Consider the following 23,576-nt stretch of genomic DNA (forward strand, 5'->3'; position numbering starts at 1 on the left):
TTAGGAATATTCAAAGAGAACATGCATTAACCCATGACAAGCAGAACTTTAATGGACAGATGTACTTGTAACAACAGAGACACAATAAAGGCTTTTAGTCTGTGGAGTGCAAATACAAGCAGCCTTGTAATCCAGGGATTTTCCAGTGGAAGCTGAAGAAAATTCCCTGAATGCAGCAGAAATGTGACTCTGTGCAGAGCAGCTGCTTTGTGAGAACCTCAGAGCATCTTCATGGAGACGTGAATCACTGTGGTCATAAACAAACATCCAGTCTGCTGACAGTGATCATCTCTGCCCACAACACACACACACACACGTTCATATCTCTACCCTTATTAGGACATTGCATCGACTTCCATTCATTTGAGCAAGGTTTCTGTCTAACCGTGACAATCACCATAATCTGAGCCTCAGCCTGATTCACACTTTAGCCCTAACAATAAAAATGGTTGTCCACTTCATTAAGAGCGAAGACTGATAGGTCCCCCACAAGGCCTATCATTCTTCACAAGGGAAGTGATTAAACCAAAAAGGTCCTAAAATGTAAACAGGTACACAAACAAAGAAACACACACACATATATACACACAAAGCCACTAAACATGAGCTGAACATACGAGCACCCATTTCCAGCCTGACGGTTCTGTTTCTGTTTAAACACATCCAGTAAATACCAGAAGGTTTAATGGAAAAACTTGACTTTAGTCCTCTCCGTTCTACCAAGCTGTGAAAAGGAGTCATAGATTCCACTCAACATCTGCAGCATGTTACAACCAGTTAGTTCATTCATTCATAGTGATGCTGAGCGACATACTGGCAACCAGGCAGCAACATCCTCCATCATATACCAACGTTTCACTGTATCTTCAATCCATTTTAGTTAGCTTTACTAACGGTGCACTTACTGAGAAAAGATCAGCTCTGAATAGCAATGATTCGATAGATAGATAAAAGAAACATTATTTAAGTTATACCTACATATCATTCATATGTGGTTCACAGAGCTAAGCCAAACAATATTCACACCACTTGCAGATTTAGGTTTAAAATGTATTTCATTCAACCAAGACGTTTGTGTCTCAAAAGATTATAAAGTAAATTCTGAGTTAGGGTATTTATAAAAAATATTAGTTTTTTTTTTTTTTTAATGGCATGCCAAAAATTATTTATAATCTCCTCAAACAATGGAAAAAGCTTTATTAGCAACATAGCAATCAAACTCTTCTTATAATTGCTAACCAGCTTTTTCTGTTTCTGTTGGTATTTTGACGACATATCTTTGGTGATGAGCTGAAAGTCTCTGAGGCTGTAAGGCCTCCTTGCCATCACCCTAATCTTCAGCTCTATCCACAAATTCAGCTGACTCATAATGGATGCAGAGAATATGTGAAAAGTAGGTCTTGCCTCACATTCTCGGTTGGATTTAGGTCCGGGCTTTGACTGGATCATCCTAACACACAAATATGCTTTGAGGCAGCCTCTCCCTTTGTTGCCCTGGGGATTGGCATGTTTTCTGGTCTCCTCTGACCAGAGTCCCTCTACCACAGGTTCCATAGCTTTGAGGAAAACTTTAAGGCCTACTTTCTACCTTCGGGTCGTTCTACCGTCCGCCCGAACGGAAAACAGGTTTTACCCAAATGTAATCATCTCCCCCGGCAACAAAGATTCTCTCCAAACCCAGATTTCTGTGACCCTGCTGGCTGTGCATGTCAACAGCGACAATGACATTCCCATAGAGGCCAAATAGTGGCTCCAAACACACGGCAGGCACAGAATATACCGGGTCAGATCCTGAACAAGGAAAGGAAAACGACAACGTATGTTTTTATCGAGAGATCGATTTTCCACATTCGGATAATTAATCCGTCACGGTCAATAAGGAAAACCTGTATTGATACCATAGCTGCAAAACATATGGCAAATCTATTATTACTACTGTACATCATAAAATATAGCAAATGCCTGCTTGAGCTGCAATAAAAATATGTTAATTATTGAAGAACTATTCATTCCAGCTCTTAATCATAATAATATCTTTTGGTTTATACTGTTTTTTGCAGCATAACAATGTAAATTGGTAATTAGGTGGTAAAATCATTAATAAAGTGCATGTTATAGATGTTTGCAACAAACCTAAACCAGATGGACATTAACACTGTTGAGTATTGAAGTCATATTGTCATCATGACATTTCTTCATATTTCACAGCCCTAACTGATATTATGCTGAGAACTCACTTTATTTCCTCTGAATAGACAGTGTTTAAACCAGAACATTGTCGCTCCCTAAGAAGCAGATCTGAAAGCTGTATCTCTGTGAGAGGAACACTGTGCTTCAGTGGAGCTAAATGTATGAATAGGAGGTGAATGCAGTTCCACGGGGTTCAAGCGTCGAGGCCTTAGCCGGGACTTCCAGTGCTTTCCTTACAACAACGGCTTTCTTTAACGTAGGCCAGGTTTGAGGAGCTGTCCAGTCAACAGATCCCCCCTCATGAGCTGTAGATCTCTGAACCTCTTTCAGAATAACCAGGGGTCTGTGGCGATTTTACGGACAGACGCTGTCCTTACACTGCCTGTTAGTTTGAGCAGACAACCATGTCTTGGCAGGTTTGTAGTTGTGCCATACTCCATGGACTGAACATAGCTCTGTGAGATGTTCAAAGCTTGGCTAATTGTTTTATAAATTAACCCTGCTTAAAATTGTCTATAACTTTATGCCTGACCTTTCTGCTGTGATCCATGGCCTTCATGATGCTGTTCATTAATGTCCTCCAACAAACCTCTGAGGCTATTGCAGACCGGCTGGATTTCTACTGAAATTATACTACTTGTAGCTGGACTGCATTTTAATTAGGTGATTTCTAAAGGCGACTGTTTGCACTGGATTTTATTTGGGGTAAAAGGAGCTGAATATGCATCCAAGCCACACTTTTCAGATTTATATTTATTAAAAAAACCTTCAGATCGATGCATCTTTATCCATTCACCTCCGCAGATAACCAGTACTTTGTATTGGTCTACAATTCAATAAATAAACTTACGGTCATGGTTGCAAGTAGATATCTAAAGAGAGAGACAGGCAAGCACGTGCTGATGAGAATTTCTGCATAATGAAGCAAACAGTTAAAGAAAATGGGTTATTTTAACTGTCAAACTGACGAGCTTCAACAATGAACCCCATGGATCTCATTTCATCCAGCGCCTTGTTGTTACTCATCTTAAGCTGTTGGAATCCAACAGAGTTTCGTCAAAAAAATAATTTTAACTGAAGACAGAATTCAAACAGAAACTCCCAGATAGGTGTCAGAGGATTACTCCACGTGTGGGGTCCTCAGCGACATCCGGCCTCCCACAATGAAAGTCTCACAGAGCAGAGCAGCCGAGAGAAGCTGAGGCAACCATAATGACTGTTTCGGACCAGAAACCAAACCACGGTGTGGGAAATGAATTTGTATGGAACAATGGGATTAAAGACTGGATCCAGCAGAAGTGCAAAGCGGTGGCAGATTTTTGTGTTCAGTCCACAGCGAGTAAACAGGCAGAGGAAAAGATTCTCACGTCGAACTGGGTGTGTGTTAGCTTGCTGGAACCTGAATGACAGCAGGCATGTGAAGCAACAGGAGGTCAATTACTGCACAGCAGCTATGTCTAAAATTACATTCAGATCACTGATCATTATTTCATATGGGAACGCAGTCGTATGAAGATACGTCCACTGTTTTCAGCAATCCCACAACTTTCTGACAAGACATTCCGATTCCAACTGTTCCGACCCGCTTGTTTTCCCTACTTTTACTCGTCAAACTTCACTAACATAGAAACACGGTTTCTTTAAATGCACTGAAGGATCCACGACATCCGACCACTGACAGCTTTGTCCTTAAACATTATTACATTATTAGAGACATCATGGAGATATCCTCAGGTCTTCAAGGAAGCCCACAGATTTACTGGCTTCAAAAATAAAACATAAAAATCTCAGTAACTGTATATGAAGTTCAGTCCTCCTACCCTGGTGGTAAACAGCCAGACCACTAAGAGACTTTATGCATACAAACACCTCCATACACTAAGTACATAACTTTGCACCGTGCTCTCTAAAGTTGATTATCCTAATTTTTACAATGTAAACAAACCTTATTTAGTCTGTTTCACTGAATCTGTTAATCATATACAGCGGCTTGGTTTGGCAGTGTTAGTTAACCTAGCGAATAAGATCAACGAGTCGGCCACTGATCAATATCGAACAGTTTTCCCTTCATCGGCTATGATAGGTTTCGACCTGCTGATCACCAAACAACTATATTTTCTTCCTCATTCATTAAAAACATCAAAACTAAAATAAACGTATGCTATTTGGGTCTGTAAACGCATCAGTAACAGGATTCCTACTCAGATTATTTTAACATCCTAGAGGCTTAGGATAAAACAAGTTACTTTAAAAATGCTTGTAGAGTTCTGGGATATTATTGTCTGTGTCGTGCCTGGAAAATAACAGAATCACATTCCACAGGTTTCCAAACATTTCAAGAGACCATTTGGACCCCCACAAACAAACAGTTGCTTTGAGATAAGAGGACAGTCTGGTAGGAGTCAAAACTACTACATCTATCAGCGAACTTGCAACACATAGTTGTATGTGTGACAGAGCATCTTTAACCCTTCATCCCAGACAGCTTCCTACCTGGAGGATGAGGATGAAGAAGTCGACAGCCTTGCCTCTCTGATAGATGTAGTGATGAGCTGATCGCTTGTCGTTTTCATTGAACTTGATCTCCTGGATGACATCAGGATGGCGTAAGATTCGGAGCAGCACCTTTTCCGAGATGTGAGTCGGATTGAACAAGCTCACTTCTGCAGAAGAACCAAAAAACATTGCAATATTTCATGTCATTTTTGAGGACTAAATGATACTCATCCCTATCCATTTCATCACTGTAAACTACTGTATTCTGGCTGAAGTTTAGTAATTAAAAAACACATTTAATTCAGATACAACAGTGCACTGCATGAGGAAGAAGAGACGAGAACCAAATTCAGCTTTTAGGTCTAAATGCAAAGTGCTGCGTGAAGCAAATTAACACTAAACACACCATCTCCATAGTAAAACATGGTGGTGGCAGCATCATGGTGCAAGGATGCATTTTCTGACCTTCAGGGATAGGAAAGCTGGCAAAGGTTGATGAAGAGATGAATAGAGCTACATACAGGGCAATTGTGAAATAAAAGCTAGTAGATGCTGCACAAGGCTTGAAACTGGAGCGTATTGTTCACTTCCTGGTAAGACAACGACCCTGAACATACATCCAGATCTACAGTGGAACAGGTTAGATCAGGGTCTGCAAGCTGTGGCTCTTTGGGTCCTTTACAGTGGCTCCTTATAACTTTGGCCAATAAATATACACAAATGACCAATAAAAACAGAATAGTTTTAGTAGTTCCTCAGTTTACAGGCAACATCTGCATAAAATCTCTATAGTAAAACGACAGTGGTGGTACAAGCAATTATTTTGGGCTTCAGACCTCATTATTTGCTTACTAAATGGGGTTATTTATTTAATTATTTGCTTGCTGAATTGTTTTTATTTTTCACAATAATGGAAACCATTCAATGTGTCTCAATATTTTTATTTTTACTTGTTAAAATTTGGTGTTTTTTGTTATTCTAAAAGTGTAAAAGAGAACTGAAACTGTTTAACTTCAGTACAGATTATAAAACTTGACAAGTTCTCCTTTTTCTTAGGGTCATCCAGGTTTTTTTTTTTTTGGCCTTTAGGACAAACAGATGAATACAGTTTCTAACGTTTGAATCAGAAAAGAAAATCTTCAGAGTGAGCTGTGGCTCTTTCCCATTTAGATCTTGTGGTTATTTTCCATCACTTCAGGGATCAAATATTCGGTCGGACAGAACTTAATCAGAGAAGCAGCGAAGCATATCCATGGACTGTAACTTCTTAGTAACACATTGCGCAACCGTGGTCAGATTACAGCAAGGGAGCCTCCCTGCTGCCTAGACGCGGAGGCCATAATAAATACAGCACAGAGTTTTCCCATGGCATGCTTGTTGTTGTTTACATCCCAAACGCCAGGAAAACCTGTGTGACGTGTTTCACCTTGCTGCCTGGAGGCTTCAAGCCCTCTATGGTTTCCTCTGTACTCTTAAAGATCTTTCAATAGATCCAGAACACCACACTGCAGAGATTGTGTTGCTCCTGAAGTCACTGCATAGGTTTGGATTTAGCTTTTAATCTCACACCGATTTTTATTGTTTGTATGAAAAAATACCATATATACCAAGATTTTAACATATAAATAAAGGATCTGTTCTTCCTCAGGTTGAACAGGTTGAACCTAAAGTGAACATTACCACACAACAGATTCCACCAGGTCGCTGTTTATTAAACAAAAATGAAGCCAAAATGAAAAAAAGTGAAAACAAATCCACAGATACAATAAAAAATTAATTAATCTTTTTATCCTGAAATATAATCATTGGTTTGCACTTTAATCAGTTGGCTGATTTAGCACTCGTGACCAAAGGTAACCTATGAACGGCAGAAATGTTTATCTAGTGTGATTGCGTCTGTGACCACTGTTCTAACAAAGAGCTTTTCTCCCTGCGTCAATTTAACGCTGCAGTCCTTCTTCCTCATCCTCTCTCTGTTTTTAAACTACAAAAATGATCATTAGAAAGCAAAGGTCCGGCATTTATTGTATTTGGATCTGTACATCAGTGTGATTAAGATTGTAGAAATTGTGTGGCATGTCAAAGTCCTTTATGATTTGATCAAATTTAGGGCAGAATGCAACATATCTCATGTTCAGACCTGGAGCTACAGTTAACAGGTTTCATCTTTAGACTAAAAATGTTTTAAATCTAGTCTTTTTACTGTATTTATATATTAACATCATTTGGGCCAACTTCATACTTTACAATAAAGCTGAGGAGTTAGCCTTTCCATAATAAGTCTAAAGGTTTAGCCGAGACTTAAAGAGACAAATACAGTATTGCGTATCCGCCATGTTTATTTCTCGCTGCAATTTTGTAGTCCAAGTTCAAGTATGCCGAAACTGAAAGAGGATGAGTTTGGTTCGGTTGTTAGGTGTATTAACCCACATACCGTCCCCCAGCATCAGAACCTCTTCGAAGTGCCTGGCCAAATTTTATTTTTCATGGAAATGTTCCTACATCAGTGGAGAAATTCCCATTTCCTCCTCTTCAAGGACGAGTTCTTCATCAACCTCTTCCAGTATCAAGAAGGATTTGCTGAAATACTTCCATTTGATTAAGCAATCAGTTCCTTCTGTCTATGGAAACGACGGACACAAAAAAGCTATAAGCTGCAAATAACACTAAAATGACAACAAACTTTATTTTAGACATGAATGTATTGTGTTGATATGACGTCCTGGGCATTGTTTTGATAGCAGTAGCATCGTGCCTCTGCTGATGTTAGTGCTGTGTGCTGCTTTTAGCTCCTTGAGGACAGAACCATCCTGCATGTTTTAATAGTATTATTATATAAACAGTTTAGCATTGTTTTTGCCATTTTTTTCTTGTTTCTGTGGTGCTAGATGATTGTTATCAAACTACAAAAATGACTGAACTGGTTAAAGTGAAGTGCTCTTTGACCTGGTGGGTTGAGCGGGGGAGTGAAGGGCCTCAATAGCATTTAAAGAGACGGCACCAAAACGAGTTGCTCTCAGATGCACCTCAGAACAGGTAAAAGAGGAGCCTCTGGAGCTACAATAACAAACCATTCAGTTGTGGTCTATATAAAGAGGAATTGCCATGAGTTAATTATTTAAGTGTGAAAAGGAAGGATGTAAAAGCATGATATGTCTCCTTAGAAGGTTTTAGGGGACATATTTGTTTGTCAGTACATGTTTTGTGGCATTGATTGTTTATCTGTTCACAAATACAGATTTTGGGAATCCTTATTAAAATTATGGAATGAATATTTAACATTTTTTGACTCCTAAAGTTTTAAAACGCTAACTACTGCTTTATTCTGAGAAAAAAGCAGCATGATTACATTGTTTTCCAACCCAAACTGTTTTCCCACTTACCTTCCTTGACACATATATTTGTTTGCCTTTTATGTTATTTGCAGAACCCCTGTTAGACAGCAGGAATTTGTCAAATGTTAGATTTCTCAACCGTCATAAGTCAAGCTGTTGCAATCAGCCGTAAGGGTTGGGTCTCCTCCCAAGCTAGGAACAAACAAAGAGTACGCCATGCAAACAAAGCCCTGTTACATACGCAGAGCGAGGAAAATAATGAGAAAAAAACATACGTATTTTCTTTGAAATAGAAACTGTAGAAAGATCCAGCTCCCTCTTAATGACACAATAATTTTGCTAGAGAAATCAGTAACAAAGTCACCTGAAACCAATGCTACGTCCACAGTCAGACACTTTGTGTATGGGGAGGAAGTGCTACGTCATGCCATGTGCAGTTAGCAGTTTGTGGCAGAGCGTATCAGCTAACAGACATGCTAACCAGGCAGATTGCAACAGACTCTCAAGTGATTTGAGGCGGCATCTCTAGAAGCAGAGCTGAGTCTGTGGTGTGCTGGTTGGCGCATCAAATGACATTTTCCTTTCCTCACTGCATGTGTGAGCCTGTCGCTGCTGTCTGATGACAGGGTGCATCAATTAATGACCTTGCTATAAAGAGTCCTTCTGTTTAAAAATGCACTTTAATACCAGATTAGCATCTCCTATGTTCACAGCGCTCTGCACATGAAGAGGCAAACCTGAAAGGATCCATTGTGAAATAGTTACTCACATTGGAAACATTTAGAAAAATCCAACCTGTAATCAAAGTACATTTATCCAGAGGGAAAACAAGCCAATGTTAAGGGGTAATTGTCCTTTTATCTAAATAAATAATGCTGTTAAAACTTTCTACAACCCGCTTTCACCAATAGAACTAAGTCTTCTCTGACATTTCACAAGGTTGGAGCACACAGCATGAGGGATCTCTGACCATTTGTCCTTTTTTTATCAATCTCTCCACATTGTCCAGAGTCTCAGGGTCCCTGTTATGCTCTGTTTTCAGCTCACCAAACAGCTTTTCTACAGGACTTAGGTGCAGGGACTGAGAGGGCCACAGAAGATGGCTGATTTCGTGTGTTATTTTAGTCATGTGTTTTGGATCATTACCAGACTTGAAGACAAACTGATGACCTATTTTGAGTTTTCTGACAGAAGCAATTAATTTTTTTATTGAAAATGTCCTGATTATACAAAGATTTGGCAAGAGCTACGTGCTCTAAGAAGGTTCTCAGGGCCTTTGGAAGAGAAACACACCCACAGCATCACTGATCCTCCACCATACCTAAGTATGGTGTTTGTTGAAACATAGTTTCACCTCATCAATGCAGGCGGTTCCAGTTAAAACCCGGGTAGCGTTTAGTAAACTCCACACACATCTGTGATGGTAGAACAGAAAAGGCGGTTTTCTGGCATTCAGTGAGTCTTGGAGTGCTTTTTTAAAATCTCCCTTACCATCCTGCTTTCTGTATGCAGTGACAAAGAAAAACATCAGTCCTTGTCCAGCTTCCAGCTCCAGTTGTTTTAAACTTTTAATTATTGCTCCGACTGGAGATTTGAGCAAGTTTGGTTGAGACTTTTTATTCATAAACGCATCAAACACATTTGGCTCTTGTCTTTCCCATTTTGAGAAGTTCTATTAAGACCTGAGGCAAACAACATTAAGTTTATATAAATGGTTTGGAGGGGTGGAAGTCATTTCATGATTTTTTTTCCTACTTAATAAATGAAAGGTTGGATTTTTCCTCAAACTTTCTGTGTGAGAATGTGATACTGAAATAAAAGCTGAATTTATTTTCTGGAATGAGTGCTAATACAGGGACAAATACAGCTATAAATGCCATGCGTGTCAGTTTGTGCAAGGTTTCCTCGCTACATTTCCCACCTGTGGCCAGGAAGCGATGAGCGGCCAGCAGCAGCTGAGGAGAGACCTTTACCTTTGACTCGCCTTCGTTTTTGAAGGCAGAGAAGTCTCTCTTGTTCTTGTTGGGCACCACCCTTTTCCTGGTGCGATTGTCAGCTGAGAAGTGATACACACAGCAGAGAAACGTATGCACCATTCAGATTTACAGCAGCATAAGCGAATAATCTTATAACAGTTTCCACATCAACGAATTTGTAAAACATTCTTATAAATATTCTAGAAACCACACATATGAATAAATGGGCTACTTAAATTAAAATGTTAAATAATGTTAAAAACAAAACCTTACTGTAAAGGTCTGACTCATCCAGAATCTCTGATTTAATTATCTCCTCGATCACGTCTTCAAGAGTGACCAAGCCCAAAACTTCGTAGAACGGATCTCCTTCCCCCTCGTTGTTCACCTTCTGGACAATGGCCAGGTGGGACTTTCCTGGAGGAGACAGAGAGGTTAATCCGTAGGATTCTCAGTACATTCGCTCCACAGCCCCTTTCAATCAAATAAGGATGAAAAACTGTTTGCTAACCCGAGAGCAATACAAAAGCTTCAAATGCAATAAAATAATGTGTAATTATTAAATCTTTTTGACTTTCACTTTAATGAAACGTTTTGTGTGTTACTGTAATCATCATGCAGCACAGAAACTAAAGCATGCAACTAATATTATGATAAAACATGTATAATTAGGGCTGGGTAATAAAACAATTTTAATATTTTATGGAGAAATGTCAATAACAAAATATAAAAGGTAGGCTTTAAAATTCAGTAAGAAACAATACTAACAGACAGCCACTTATATTAGTCTTCAATTCAAACAGATTTCAATAGTTATTATTCATGTTTTATTAGTTATTTTAATTTGTTCTTTCACTTTGTTTTGAAGCAGATACTGTCTTAGAAACTAGACCATTTTTGTCCATATCGCCCAGCTCTATGTACAATAGACAGGGAGCCTGAAGGCATCACGCTGTGGCGATGCAGATAAATCATAGTGGTGGTCCGAGGGAAAGCTGGAGATGAGGGACTCATCGTCGCAGACACGGACTCACACCAATCTTTTGTTTAAAAGGTTAATGCACGAATTAGATAAATTACATAACAAAACAGCATAAAATGTGATTAATGGTCTTGTACCCACTCACGTCCCACGAAACTAAATGACGGTACATTTTCCATCCCTTTAACGATAACATTCTTGTTCTATAAGTGATAATAGAAAACATTAACATTCTTGGAAACAGAAATACATCATGCAACTCTCTGATGTGATCCAGGTCGGTTTGTTGCCACAGATCTGTCAGAGTCCCGCTACTATGATATCAGGACTGATATGTGATACCCAACAACCTCTATGCTCGTTCTAACATGAACTCATCTTATCACACTCTCCGCTTGCACCACAAATAGCCTGTTGATGTGTGCTGGATGTTACAGTCGGGTCTGGGGCTGAACTTTGTCCACATGAGTTACTGTACAACACAAACTTTCAAAGAGTAGATGGTAGCTGGCTGTGCTGCCAAGTCCGTCCCAGCAAAGCTCGGAATAATTTATGATAGAGAACATCAAGGGGTTTGATCTCTGGATGGGAAATATCCTGAATTTACGACTGGCTTAAAACAACCTTATAGGTTATATAAACATATGATATTAAATAATGACAAATACCTCAAGCAATTCTTGTTTGTTTTTTTTTATAAATCTGCATCATTAAGTGATTATAAAGAATGAAGCAGCAGAGAGAGTCAAATCACAGAGGTCCAACACCTGTCTTTGCTTCCAAAATAAAAGCAACAGATCAGAGGGATTAACAAAGAGCTCATATGACCAGCAATTAGACGAAGACCAAAGGCTCAGTGTTTTTGTTGTGTGTCCTTGATGTCAGCCTGAACATCCTGACAAACTAAGGGTCTCTGCAGCATCACACTAACACACTCCACACATTCTCAGCCTTGACCTCGCCTTGTTTCATACATAAATAGACTTTAGGGACTTTGAGGAATCTGTTTCCCTCCAGGATGGCTTTACAGTCTTACTCTGTTCTATGATGACATGGCGAGTCAAAGACCATGTGCTGGATGTTTAGTTTGGAGATCTCTAGAGAAACCTGCAAGGCAGCTTGAGCGCAGCTCTAACTGAAGATGTGTTGACTCCATTATAATGATTAGTGTCTAACCGCCCAAATTCTGCCCCATAATTTCGTCCTCCTAATCTTTCCCACGTTCACATCGACAGTTTGACAGGATTCTAAGCTAAGGAAATGCTGTGGTTTGGAAATGGTTTGGAAAATGGTCTACTCTCTTTAGGTAACACAATCAGAAACGGATGTTTTAGTAATGCTAGCTGCAAAGATAGTGGCAATCACCATGTCAGCTTCATGATCATTTAGTCTTTGTTTTAAAATAGTAAAACCCCTTTTTACAGCGAGTACTCTCAACTTGGCATGACATCGCTTTGCTTCTTTAAATATTCAATGACTGCTCACAACTAAAAGGCTACAAAGTAATGTTTCAAAACCTGTTCTTACAATTTCTTATAGTTCCTGAAGAGAAATTTGAATTGGCGAAACTTGCTATCAGCAGGTCGAAGATGTAAAAACCCTGGGTTCAGAAATCAGCCACAAAATGTCGATGCATCACCAGCAGTATAAGAATGATGAATAATAATGAATAAAAGCATTTAGATAGAATTCACCAGAGTGTGCTGGTCTTTGTGAGGAGGGCATTTAGGAAACTGATAAGAAAACATAATCTGTTCCCACACCTTGAATAGCACAGCCTCCTTCTTAATTTCTAATTATTCTTTTGTGTCCTGCTGCACACCAGATCCTCGTCTGACATCACATCAGGGAATGATAGAAAGAATTTGTCAGCAGTGTCCCACGAAGACAAACCCCCCAGAGAGCATTCATTAGCCAATCTTTATTCAGCCCACAGTAAAAAACATAGTGTAGCAACAAAAACAGAGACATCATGTCATGGAAAAGGCCTTGTGTCGGTGTGTGTGACCTCTTCCAGCAGTGCTGAGTCAATATTTCACAGGAAGTAGGACCCCTAGGGACATACCATCACTTTGTATAATCACTTGAGAATCTATTGACTCCTTTGCAAATTAACAGGCAAACACACACACACAAACTTTGTAAAGAAAATTATCAAAATAGACTGCTTCATTCAGCCACCCTCTGACCTGCATGAGATGCCCTTGTGTGTCTGTGCTGATCTTCAGACATAATATTTATTTATCACAAAGCATGATTAAGATGAACCGATCAGTGCACAACTGTCACCTCGGGCGCAGAAACAAAACTATACACAGCTGTCACATCTCAAGCTTTAACGTGAAGTGAGTAGTGTGTTTTCTTTGGACAACCGTAACTTGAACCAATTTTTCATAAACAAGTAGCGTTAGAAAGTGAAACAAAATACTTTTAGTGCTGCGGACGTTGCTTAAGAAAGTCATCAATATGGAAAACTGCAAAAAGTAGAAAGGAAAACCCAATTAAAAAATATCAAAAAATGTTTCTGCAGTCTAATCGTCATCCATCGGTTTGTAAACAAATCCTATTTCCTGATCTAAAACACATTTCTGCACTTGTTTCACACTGCTGCATTCTGAAATACCTTCTCTATAATACAGCGTTTTCCACAGTGGAGGTTACGGACTCCACTGAAGGTCACGAGATCTCAAGTAGACAGTCTGAAGGAGTCTTCCACAAACAGCTTTTAATAATCTCTGACAGGTGCAAGAACAGTAGCAGAACTTCATTCGGTGTTTAGAGAAATACGCACATTTAGAAGCACTTATAGGTACTGGAAGGACTGAGTGCATTTAGACAGCTAGAATGAGCATTATGGCGCAGAGCTCAGCCAGCTATTAGGTATAGATGAAATCCCCAACACATTTTATCTATATTAGGTGAATACTGATGAGTTATAGGGCACGCCCCTTTGGTTCTGTGATCCCAGATGTACGTTCTGAAAGCACACACCGCTGTGTATTAGGGCTGCATGAGATTAGAAATCCCTGCGATGGCCATAATATTGGTAAAACTTACAATGATATATCAGCTGCAATATATGCCTTTTGTCTTATTTCCCTTCTTTCTTATTTGTGCTTATATCATACTGTGACTATTTTGCATTTTGAGCAATGTTATTTATGTCCAGTGTGAGCATCTGCCATTGTGAGACTCTGTCCAACGGGCTAAATATTTCATCAGCATGAAAAATATAGTTCCTAACACTAGCCAACAATTGCACTCCAAGCAGTCCTTTGCGATATGAATATTGTACACACTGATATTGGGATTATATATTTGCGATGTATTCTGCAGCCTTACTGTGTGTGACAGTTGTTTAGATTTTGTAATGCAAATCTCGCAAATCACAAGTATAAGATGCTAAAAATAGCTTAAAATATCAACAAACGTGATAGCTTTAAACTGATAATCATAGCTTGCTCTCTCTCGCACAGTGTGACGTCACCTGGTTCAAATTCTGTAAAGAATCTCCTATTAGGCACCTTTTTCTTCATTTTTTCACTGTTTTTGCAAAAAAAAAAAAATGAGAAGAGTGTATACTGGCCCTTAAGAAGGGTTCTATAATTTATCTGGATAAGATTATGCAAGTGTCTACTAAAGAACGAGATCCCGGATACAAGCGGCTGAAATGAGCTTTCTCTATAGGGTGACCGGGCACTCCCTTAGAGATAGGGTGAGGAGCTCGGCCATCCGGGAGGGGCACGGAGTAGAGCCGCTGCTCCTCCACATCGAGAGGAGCCAGTTGAGGTGGCTCGGGCATCTATACCGGATGCCTCCTGGACACCTTCCTCGGGAGGTGTTCCAGGCACGTCCCACCAGGAGGAGGCCCAGGGGACGGCCCAGGACACGCTGGAGGGACTATGTCTCTCGGCTGGCCTGGGAACGCCTTGGGCTCCCCCCGGAGGAGCTGGAGGAGGTGTCTGGGGAGAGGGACGTCTGGGCGTCTCTGCTGAGTCTGCTGCCCCCGCGACCCGGTCCCGGATAAGCAGAAGATGACGAGTACGAGTACGAGAACAATATGTTTTCTGGTATTAAAAAAACACTCTTTAAAGATCCAGAATGGAATATGCAAGTGACAGTTTATGCATTTATTTTGTTTGTAACCATTTTCACTACAGAGTCAGCTAGCACTGTATTGGTCAACCAGAATGGGCTGAACTTTTGACACGATGTTTGAACTTTTAACTGCAGATGCATCCTTTGCTACAAATGTGTCTACTAAAGACATGATGTGGTATTGCATTTTAGGCAATAAAATTTTGATTTTTGTCTTTAAAAAAGAAATCAAAATATTTGTTTACTTAGATTTTCTCTTATATGTTTCTATTAGTCACACAAAAAGCTCAAGTGAATAAAAAAAATCCAAACTGTGCCAATTATTTTATCTGATTACTCAATTAATAGCTGCAGCCCTATTTGAAAGGTTTAAGCCTTTCCAACAGTACCACATCAACAGAGCCTTTTACCCTTTTTTTAAGGAGTATCTGGAATATCTGAGGGTATAAAAGGAAAAAGAGTGAATTTAATCTGTGGACATTTTTTCTTTAAAAGACAGAAATAATGAGTGTAGAATAGAAGCATTTACCAAAACAGGAACCGAGAATCAAACTGACATTTGTTAGAAATATTAAACTCTTCTGAGCTACAGCTTCTCCATTTCTGTCCCCAGCACTTCCAATACATTTAAAACTAAATGAACAATAAAACCTTTCAATGACAAACTACAAGTCAGTGAAGTTTTCTTTGTGAAGCAGCATCTTGTTTCCTCCAGGAGCTGTCAACCACTGGTCTGCACTCACACAGAGATATCACTTGCAGGTGATTTGACCTTCCAGTTAGGTTTCTCTGCCCTCTGGCTTTTCCATCATCAGCCAGTAAGCCAGCCTGTTTGTTGACACAAAACATCCACGACAAAGCCATGAGAGAGAGAGGGATGGGTCTTTATAGGAAAGGAATGCCTCACACATACTGCCTACAAACCAAACAAAACACAACCGGTCGGCTGCAAATCAGCAGCAATAACCACGGCCACCGGCTTTGAAAGAAGCACGCTGAGGGGAAGAAACAGAACCACATGTGGGAAAATATTCCTGTTGCTCTCACACACAAACACTTGCGTAATAACAGCCCTGAAATAGGAAGACTCGCTGTGTGGGACAGGTCAAGATCTTCAAACTCGTTTTTCCAGTTAAAACTGGGGCCCCATGCAGCCAGATCTCCAGTGATCCTGAGGAGCGGTGCAGCAAATGAATTACAGATTACAAAACACCTCACTGTTTTTCACGCCAACCGCCTCAACAGCTTCTGCTGCAAAGGCGGCTAAATGCTAAAGTTCAGGCTGTGTTCTCAGGCTAAAACAGAGAATCAATGTGCTGGTGCCGGAAAATAACTTGAGCTGGAAAACATGAAAAATAACCCATCAGTTCGAGGGTGAAGGTTTTATGGTGAGTTGCTAAACGACCCGGAGGAGTTTTTTGGGCAGCAGGAAAAAAAGCCCAGTTATTACCAGGTAGAAATGAATCCAATTCATGGGGATCTTGCTGTTGTATCAGTATGCAGAGGTAAAAGCTCAGTTAAGAAGTCTGTTACAAAGCAGAGGTAAAATGTACTGGACCTGTACGTCCTGGAGCAAAACTCCAGGTAGTTCAGACTTAATGAAGCTGGACTGGGAAAGCCTCAGGGTTCCCCACATAGGAACTAAAGGATATAGTTTAGAATCAGAATCAGAATCAGAAAAGCTTTATTGCCAAGTACGTTTTTGGACATACAAGGAATTTGTTTTGGCGTAGTCGGTGCAATACAATACAAATTAAACAGTATAAACATATCTACAATATAATATAAATATATGTGCACAGTTTTAAGTGAGTGAGAGTAAATATAGAGCAGTATAAGATGCCAGAGCAATACAACAGTGCAGGTGATCATTGTGCAAGTAAAGCAGGAGTCCAAGCTGAGCGTTAATGTAACTCATAGAGTTACAAGTTACAAGTGTCCTGTCAGCAAAAAAAGGGGGGGTGTGGGGGAAAGGGACAGTGTCAGGGTGGTTTCCGGGCTTTGTTAACCAGGCTGGTGGCAGATGGGAAAAAACTGTTCTTGTGGCGTGAGGTTTTGGTCCGGATGGACCGCAGCCTCCTGCCAGAGGGGAGAGTTTCAAAGAGTTTGTGACCAGGGTGGGAGGGATCAGCCAGAATCTTCCCTGCCCGCTTCAGGGTCCTGGAGGTGTACAGTTCCTGGAGCGACAGTAGACTGCAGCCAATCACCTTCTCAGCAGACCGAATGACACTGCTGCAGCCTGCCCTTATCCTTGGCTGTAGCAGCGGCGTACCAGATGGTGATGGAGGAGGTGAGGATGGACTCAATGATGGCTGTGTAGAAGTGCACCATCATAGTCTTTGGCAGGTTGAATTTCTTCAGATGCCGCAGGAAGAACATTCTCTGCTGGGCTTTCTTGATGAGGGAGCTGATGTTTGGCTCCCACTTGAGATCCTGGGAGATGATGGTTCCCAGGAAGCGGAAAGATTCCACAGTGTCAATTGTGGAGTCACAGAGGGTGATGGGGGCAGGTGGGGCTGGGTTCTGCCTGAAGTTCACAACCATCTCCACTGTCTTTAGAGCGTTGAGCTCAAGGCTGTTCTGGCTGCACAAGTCCAACAGATGGTCCACCTCCCATCTGTACGCAGACTCATCACCATCAGAGATGAGTCCGATCAGGGTGGTGTCGTCCGCAAACTTCAGAAGCTTGACAGACTGGTGACTGGAGGTGCAGCTGTTGGTGTACAGGGAGAAGAGCAGAGGAGAGAGAACACAGCCTTGGGGGGAACCGGTGCTGATGGTCAGGGAGTCAGAGACGTGCTTCCCCAGCCTCACGCGCTGCTTCCTGTCAGACAGGAAGTCAGTGATCCACCTGCAGGTGGAGTCGGGCACACTCAGCTGGGAGAGCTTCTCCTGTAGCAGAACTGGGACGATGGTGTTGAAGGCAGAGCTGAAATCCACAAACAGGATCCTGGCAGTAGGTTCCTGTGGAGTCCAGGTGCCGGAGGATGAAGTGAAGGGCTAGGTTGACTACATCATCTACAGACCTGTTGGCTCTGTAGGCAAACTGCAGGGGGTCCAGGAGGGGGTCGGTGATGTCTTTTAGGTGTGAGAGCACAAGGCGCTCAAAGGACTTCATCACCACAGAGGTCAGGGCGACGGGTCTGAAGTCATTAAGCCCTGTGGTCCTTGGCTTCTTGGGAACAGGGACGATGGTGGAGGACTTGAAGCAGGCTGGCACATGACATGTCTCCAGTGAGGTGTTAAAAATGTCTGTGAAGACTGGAGACAGTTGATCAGCGCAGTGCTTCAGGCTGGCTGGTGAGACAGAATCCGGTCCAGCAGCTTTCCGGGGGTTCTGTCTCCTGAAGAGTTTGTTGACGTCCCTCTCCTGGATGGAAAGAGCCGTCCTTGGCATGGGTAGGGGGCTGGTGGGGGGGAACTTCAGGGTGGGGGTTGGAGGTGCCAAGGCCCCTCTTGAGGTTGGGGAGGTGGGGGTGGTGGATTGTGGCTGCAGCTGTTGGGGGGTGTCGTGGGGGATGGTTGCAGGACTGTCCCTTTGTCTTTCAAAGCGGCAGTAGAACTCGTTCAGGTCGTTGGCGAGGTGTCAGTCTTTGATGGAGTGGGGGGCTTTCGGCTTGTAGTTGGTGATTTGCTTGAGCCCTTTCCAGACAGACGCAGAGTCGTTGGCTGAGAACTGGTTTTGGAGCTTCTCAGAGTACAGTCGTTTGGCCTCTTTCACTGCCTTGCCAAACTTGTACTAGTAGTTATTGTGTTGCTCTTAATGAGCCATTAATTAGCATCCAAAATTAAAGATAGGACAATCTAACAGTGACAACGTCATGATTAACGTAATCACTTGTTTGTAAGATGTTACCGAAATATATAATTCAACTTACTATTAAGTTGATTCATAAAAAAACATATACTACTGTATGGTTTAAATACATGGGTTTGAAATTGTTAAGTAATTATCAGAACAATGAAATGAATATTATTCTTCTGAAACGTATTTGCTCTCATTTTCATATCAGACTATCTGTAGGCCTAAACTTAATTATCTCGTTTGATTTTGATTGGATTTATTTGTATATAAATTGGGTGGCAAAAGTAAAACCAGGAGAAAACAGCGGAGAGCTTCTTCAGAAATTAGGGGGTCGCTTAAAACGTCTGTACAGAAGTGCAACGCGTAAGAAAACAGGCCTACATAATGCTATGTTTCAGTGAAGGTTCCTTTTTTGTTCCCTAAAACGACCAAAGAGTTCATTTGCTGCCAAGGTGGAAAAAAGCTTTTTAGAAAATGATGGTTGGAGGTGCCAAGGCCCCTCTTGGGGTTGGGGAGGTGGGGGTGGTGGATTGTGGCTGCAGCTGTTGGGGGGCGTCGTGGGAGATGGTTGCAGGACTGTCCCTTTGTCTTTCAAAGCGGCAGTAGAACTCGTTCAGGTCGTTGGCGAGGCGTCGGTCGTTGATGGAGTGGGGGGCTTTCGGCTTGTAGTTGGTGATTTGCTTGAGCCCTTTCCAGACAGACGCAGAGTCGTTGGCTGAGAACTGGTTTTGGAGCTTCTCAGAGTACAGTCGTTTAGAAGAGGAAGTCCCACATTGCTGCCTCCAGTTATGGATAATCAGCAGAAAATAAATATCATTTGAAGCCTCAAACTATTTTGGGGGTAAGTTTCCGCAAAAACGTTTTACCAACTGGAGCCACGAGGATCTGGAAAAACTGAAAGGCAAGCTGGATTGGAAACAAATACTTAGAAAAATACATCCTTGTATTCTTCTCCATAAATAACAGTGGAATAAATGTTACCATTACTAATGGTAGAAGTAGTAGTTATTTTTTTTCATCCAACTCTCACACTCACAATGACTTGTGTATCAAATGATATCTGTCAGCCTGCAGCCTGGACAACACATCCAGAATTCACTCCGTTTTAAAGAGCAGATAAGACACTGTAAGCAGTTTTAATTAGCTTTATGCTATTTAAAGTTCAGAGCGCTTTATACCCTGATAAGGTTCATCTTGTGGAGGTTTGCCAAAACGAAGCTATAAATAGCGGCTTGCATCCATAAATGGCATAGAATAAAAATCTGTAAAAAAAAATATCCTTTAGTGTCATTCCATTTAGGTGTCTTTCCTGGTTAAATAAAGCATTTTCTAATCCATCACAATCTAAAATCATCGTATCACCCGTCGCTACTTTAAATTCACAATCTGCTCACATCACGAACAGTTAGTCAGTATGACTGGACCACAAGATTCATGCTGATAACCCCACTTGCTCACTGGCTTTGTCGGACAGTTGAAGCAAACCTCAATATGAAATACATCACCACACACGTCCAGTGGGTCATGAGACAGCGATATAATAGAACATGATAGGATTTTGGTTGTTAACATCATTAAATTTGTAGCAAAACATATCCAATGAAGTGCTTCTGTTTTTCTCCTAGCTGGACCTCTTCAGTTACCTTTACTTTATACTGTTGATCATTTTGTATCATAGTTCAGTGCTGCTACTGACAGCTCCAGGATTACATTGGTTGTCTTGAAAATGCTATGCACTACTTTCAACTTTCCTTTAAATCATTGTAATGGGGGTGGGTGGTGGGGGAGATTTTAGGAACAAAAGCCCCGACCCCATTATAAGAATATAAATGAAAACAATAAATTTATCATCAATTCGAATTGTAATTGCAGGCGTAGAAGTTTATTTAACTTGCAGAAAATTTCATTACATGTGATTAAAGTAAAACCAGAAGTACTTTGTTTAATTTCTTCTAATGTTGGGAATTATTTATATGTAAAGTATATTTTGATTAACTGTACTTATCTTATGGTCTGAGAAACCTGACTGCCTACAAGAGCCCCTCCACCCATCCTGAACAGTCGTCTCCTGGCCAACCGTCTGAATGGCTTCTACTGCAGACATGACAAGAAGCCATTCACACCTCAAATCATCCCCTCTACATCCCATTCAGGAACAAATTCCTCCCATAAAGCAACCAACCCCCCACCATCAGATCCTCTGAGATCTCTGAGAAACAGGCTCTTTCAGCGCATGAAAACAAAGAAAGCTGGAGGATCTGATAACGACTCCCCATCAACTGTGCAAATCAACTCGCTCCGATCGTCACAAGGATCTTCAACAAGTCACTGGAGAAATGTGAGGTCCCCTCCTGCCTCAAACGATCCACCATCATCCCGGTTCTCAAGAAACCCACCATCGTAGGATTAAATGACTACAGGCCTGTAGCCCTGACGTCTGTGATCATGAAGTCCTTTGAGCGGCTGGTGTTGAAGCACCTGAAAGACATCACAGGCCTCCTGCTAGAGTTTTACCTTCAGGCCGCCGCTACAGAGCACTGTTCACTAAAACCAGCCGCCACAGAGACAGTTTCTTCCCCCAGGCTGTTTCTCTGTTGAACATTCAATAGAGTACAGAACAACAGCATACAGATGTTGCAAATGCACCTTTTTTATTAGATATGTGTACATTGTACATTGTAAATTTGTATATTCTGTAATGCAAAAACAGAACAAAAGAGCAAAGTATACCGGAGGCAAATTCCTTGTTTGTATGTACGAACTTGGCAATAAAGCTGATTCTGATCTCTCAGACATTTTAGATACAAGAACTAAATCCTACTAGATCTTATATGAGGTGTAAGCATAATGAGCTGTAATCACAGCTAGTATCCAACAGTGCGTTCTTGTGACAAATTTCTGCTGAGTTGCTCTTTCTTCATGCTGACTAACATGATTGAGACACGCTGTCTAGATTTGGTAATCTAAATGACGTTGAGCACACAAACTCAACACAATAAAGTTCTGTGCAGCTACTGACTGTACAAGAAAAAACACAAGACATCCTGAAAGAAAAATAATGCCTCAACAGCAAGACTCGAGTTGGTCCAGTAAAGATCCAACATTTATGAAAGACAGAATCCAAAGGATCCAGTTAGGGTAAGAGAGCAACAGTTCATAAACAAATGTTAATATCTGGTATTTTTTATAGAAATGCTCCTACCACTCAAAAGTTAAAAGAATATTGTAATAAAAGACTGAGGTGACATGATTATTTTAACTTTTGTGTTTTTAAACATTTGAAAAAGTCTGGAATAACTAAAGGAAAACTGCCTTCAAGTGCACCTAGAGGAGGATTTGAAGAAGATGTGTTGATCAGCCTAAAAGTTGAAACATAACAGGATAAATAATGTGAACCTCTACTAACTTTGTAGGGGTTTTGTTTTCTTACTGAGAAGAGCAGTCGTCCTGCAATCGGAAGGTTAAGGGTTTGATTCCAGCTTCATCCTGTCACATGTCAATGTGCCCGTGGGCAAGGCACTTAACTTAAAAGTTGTCTACTGATCGTATCGGTGTACGATTGTGTACGCACAAGGGTAAATGTGGCTCTGGTAAAAAGTGCATTGAGTGAGTAAAAAAAAGCTTTACAAATTTAGTCCATTAATCATTCTTAATTCTTTCTTTACTTTTAAGTTTGATTTGAGTGTTTGGGAACTTTTAAATAGTAATCCCTGACCACCTGTTTCTTTGGAGTATAAATTTGATTTAACACAAAGGTACCTTTCTAAAGAAAAATTACTTTCCTACCGCGACAAATGTACACGTGGAGTTTGCTGAACACAACTGGGAATTTAACTAGAATCATTCGCGTTGGTCCCACAATTGCATATTTGTCTTGCTTTTCAATGACCTAGGAAGATATGATGCCTATAGGTAACTAGCGTTCAAGTATCACCTTCTTATGCATTTAATACTGTAGCGTACACAATGTGATGTCAGAAAAGTCTGCTGTATGAGCTCCAAAGCTTTCACACACCATGTACAGGGGTTGGACAATGAAACTGAAACACCTGGTTTTAGACCACAACAATTTATTAGTATGGTGTAGGGCCTCCTTTTGCAGCAAATACAGCATCAATTCGTCTTGGGAATGACATATACAAGTCCTTCACAGTGGTCCGAGGGATTTTAAGCCATTCTTCTTGCAAGATAATGGCCAGGTCACTACGTGATACTGGTGGAGGAAAACGTTTCTTGACTCGCTCCTCCAAAACATCCCAAAGTGGCTCAATAATATTTAGATCTGGTGACTGTGCAGACCATGGGAGATGTTCAACTTCACTTTCATGTTCATCAAACCAATCTTTCACCAGTCTTACTGTGTGTATTGGTGCATTGTCATCCTGAAACACGGCACCGCCTTCAGGATACAGTGTTTGAACCATTGGATGCACATGGTCCTCAAGAATGGTTCGGTAGTCCTTGGCAGTGACGTGCCCATCTAGCACAAGTATTGGGCCAAGGGAATGCCATGATATGGCAGCCCAAACCATCACTGATCCACCCCCATGCTTCACTCTGGGCATGCAACAGTCTGGGTGGTACGCTTCTTTGGGGCTTCTCCACACCGTAACTCTCCCGGATGTGGGGAAAACAGTAAAGGTGGACTCATCAGAGAACAATACATGCTTCACATTGTCCACAGCCCAAGATTT

At 41.1% G+C, this 23,576-nt stretch overlaps 1 protein-coding gene across 1 annotated transcript in view; it reads right to left on the bottom strand.

Annotated features, from left to right (window-relative positions):
- LOC124877931 (metal transporter CNNM4) overlaps nt 1-23,576 on the bottom strand; it is a 53,054-nt gene that overhangs the window by 23,099 nt on the left and 6,379 nt on the right. Inside the window, exons 2-4 of the mRNA XM_047381569.1 lie at nt 10,271-10,414; nt 9,943-10,077; nt 4,684-4,853 (exon numbers count right to left, since the gene is read on the bottom strand). Of these exons, the coding sequence (XP_047237525.1) occupies nt 4,684-4,853; nt 9,943-10,077; nt 10,271-10,414 (449 nt within the window). The remainder of the gene's footprint in view (nt 1-4,683; nt 4,854-9,942; nt 10,078-10,270; nt 10,415-23,576) is intronic.

This window comes from Girardinichthys multiradiatus, chromosome 12 (genome assembly GCF_021462225.1).
Source record: "Girardinichthys multiradiatus isolate DD_20200921_A chromosome 12, DD_fGirMul_XY1, whole genome shotgun sequence".
Taxonomy (NCBI): domain Eukaryota; kingdom Metazoa; phylum Chordata; class Actinopteri; order Cyprinodontiformes; family Goodeidae; genus Girardinichthys; species Girardinichthys multiradiatus.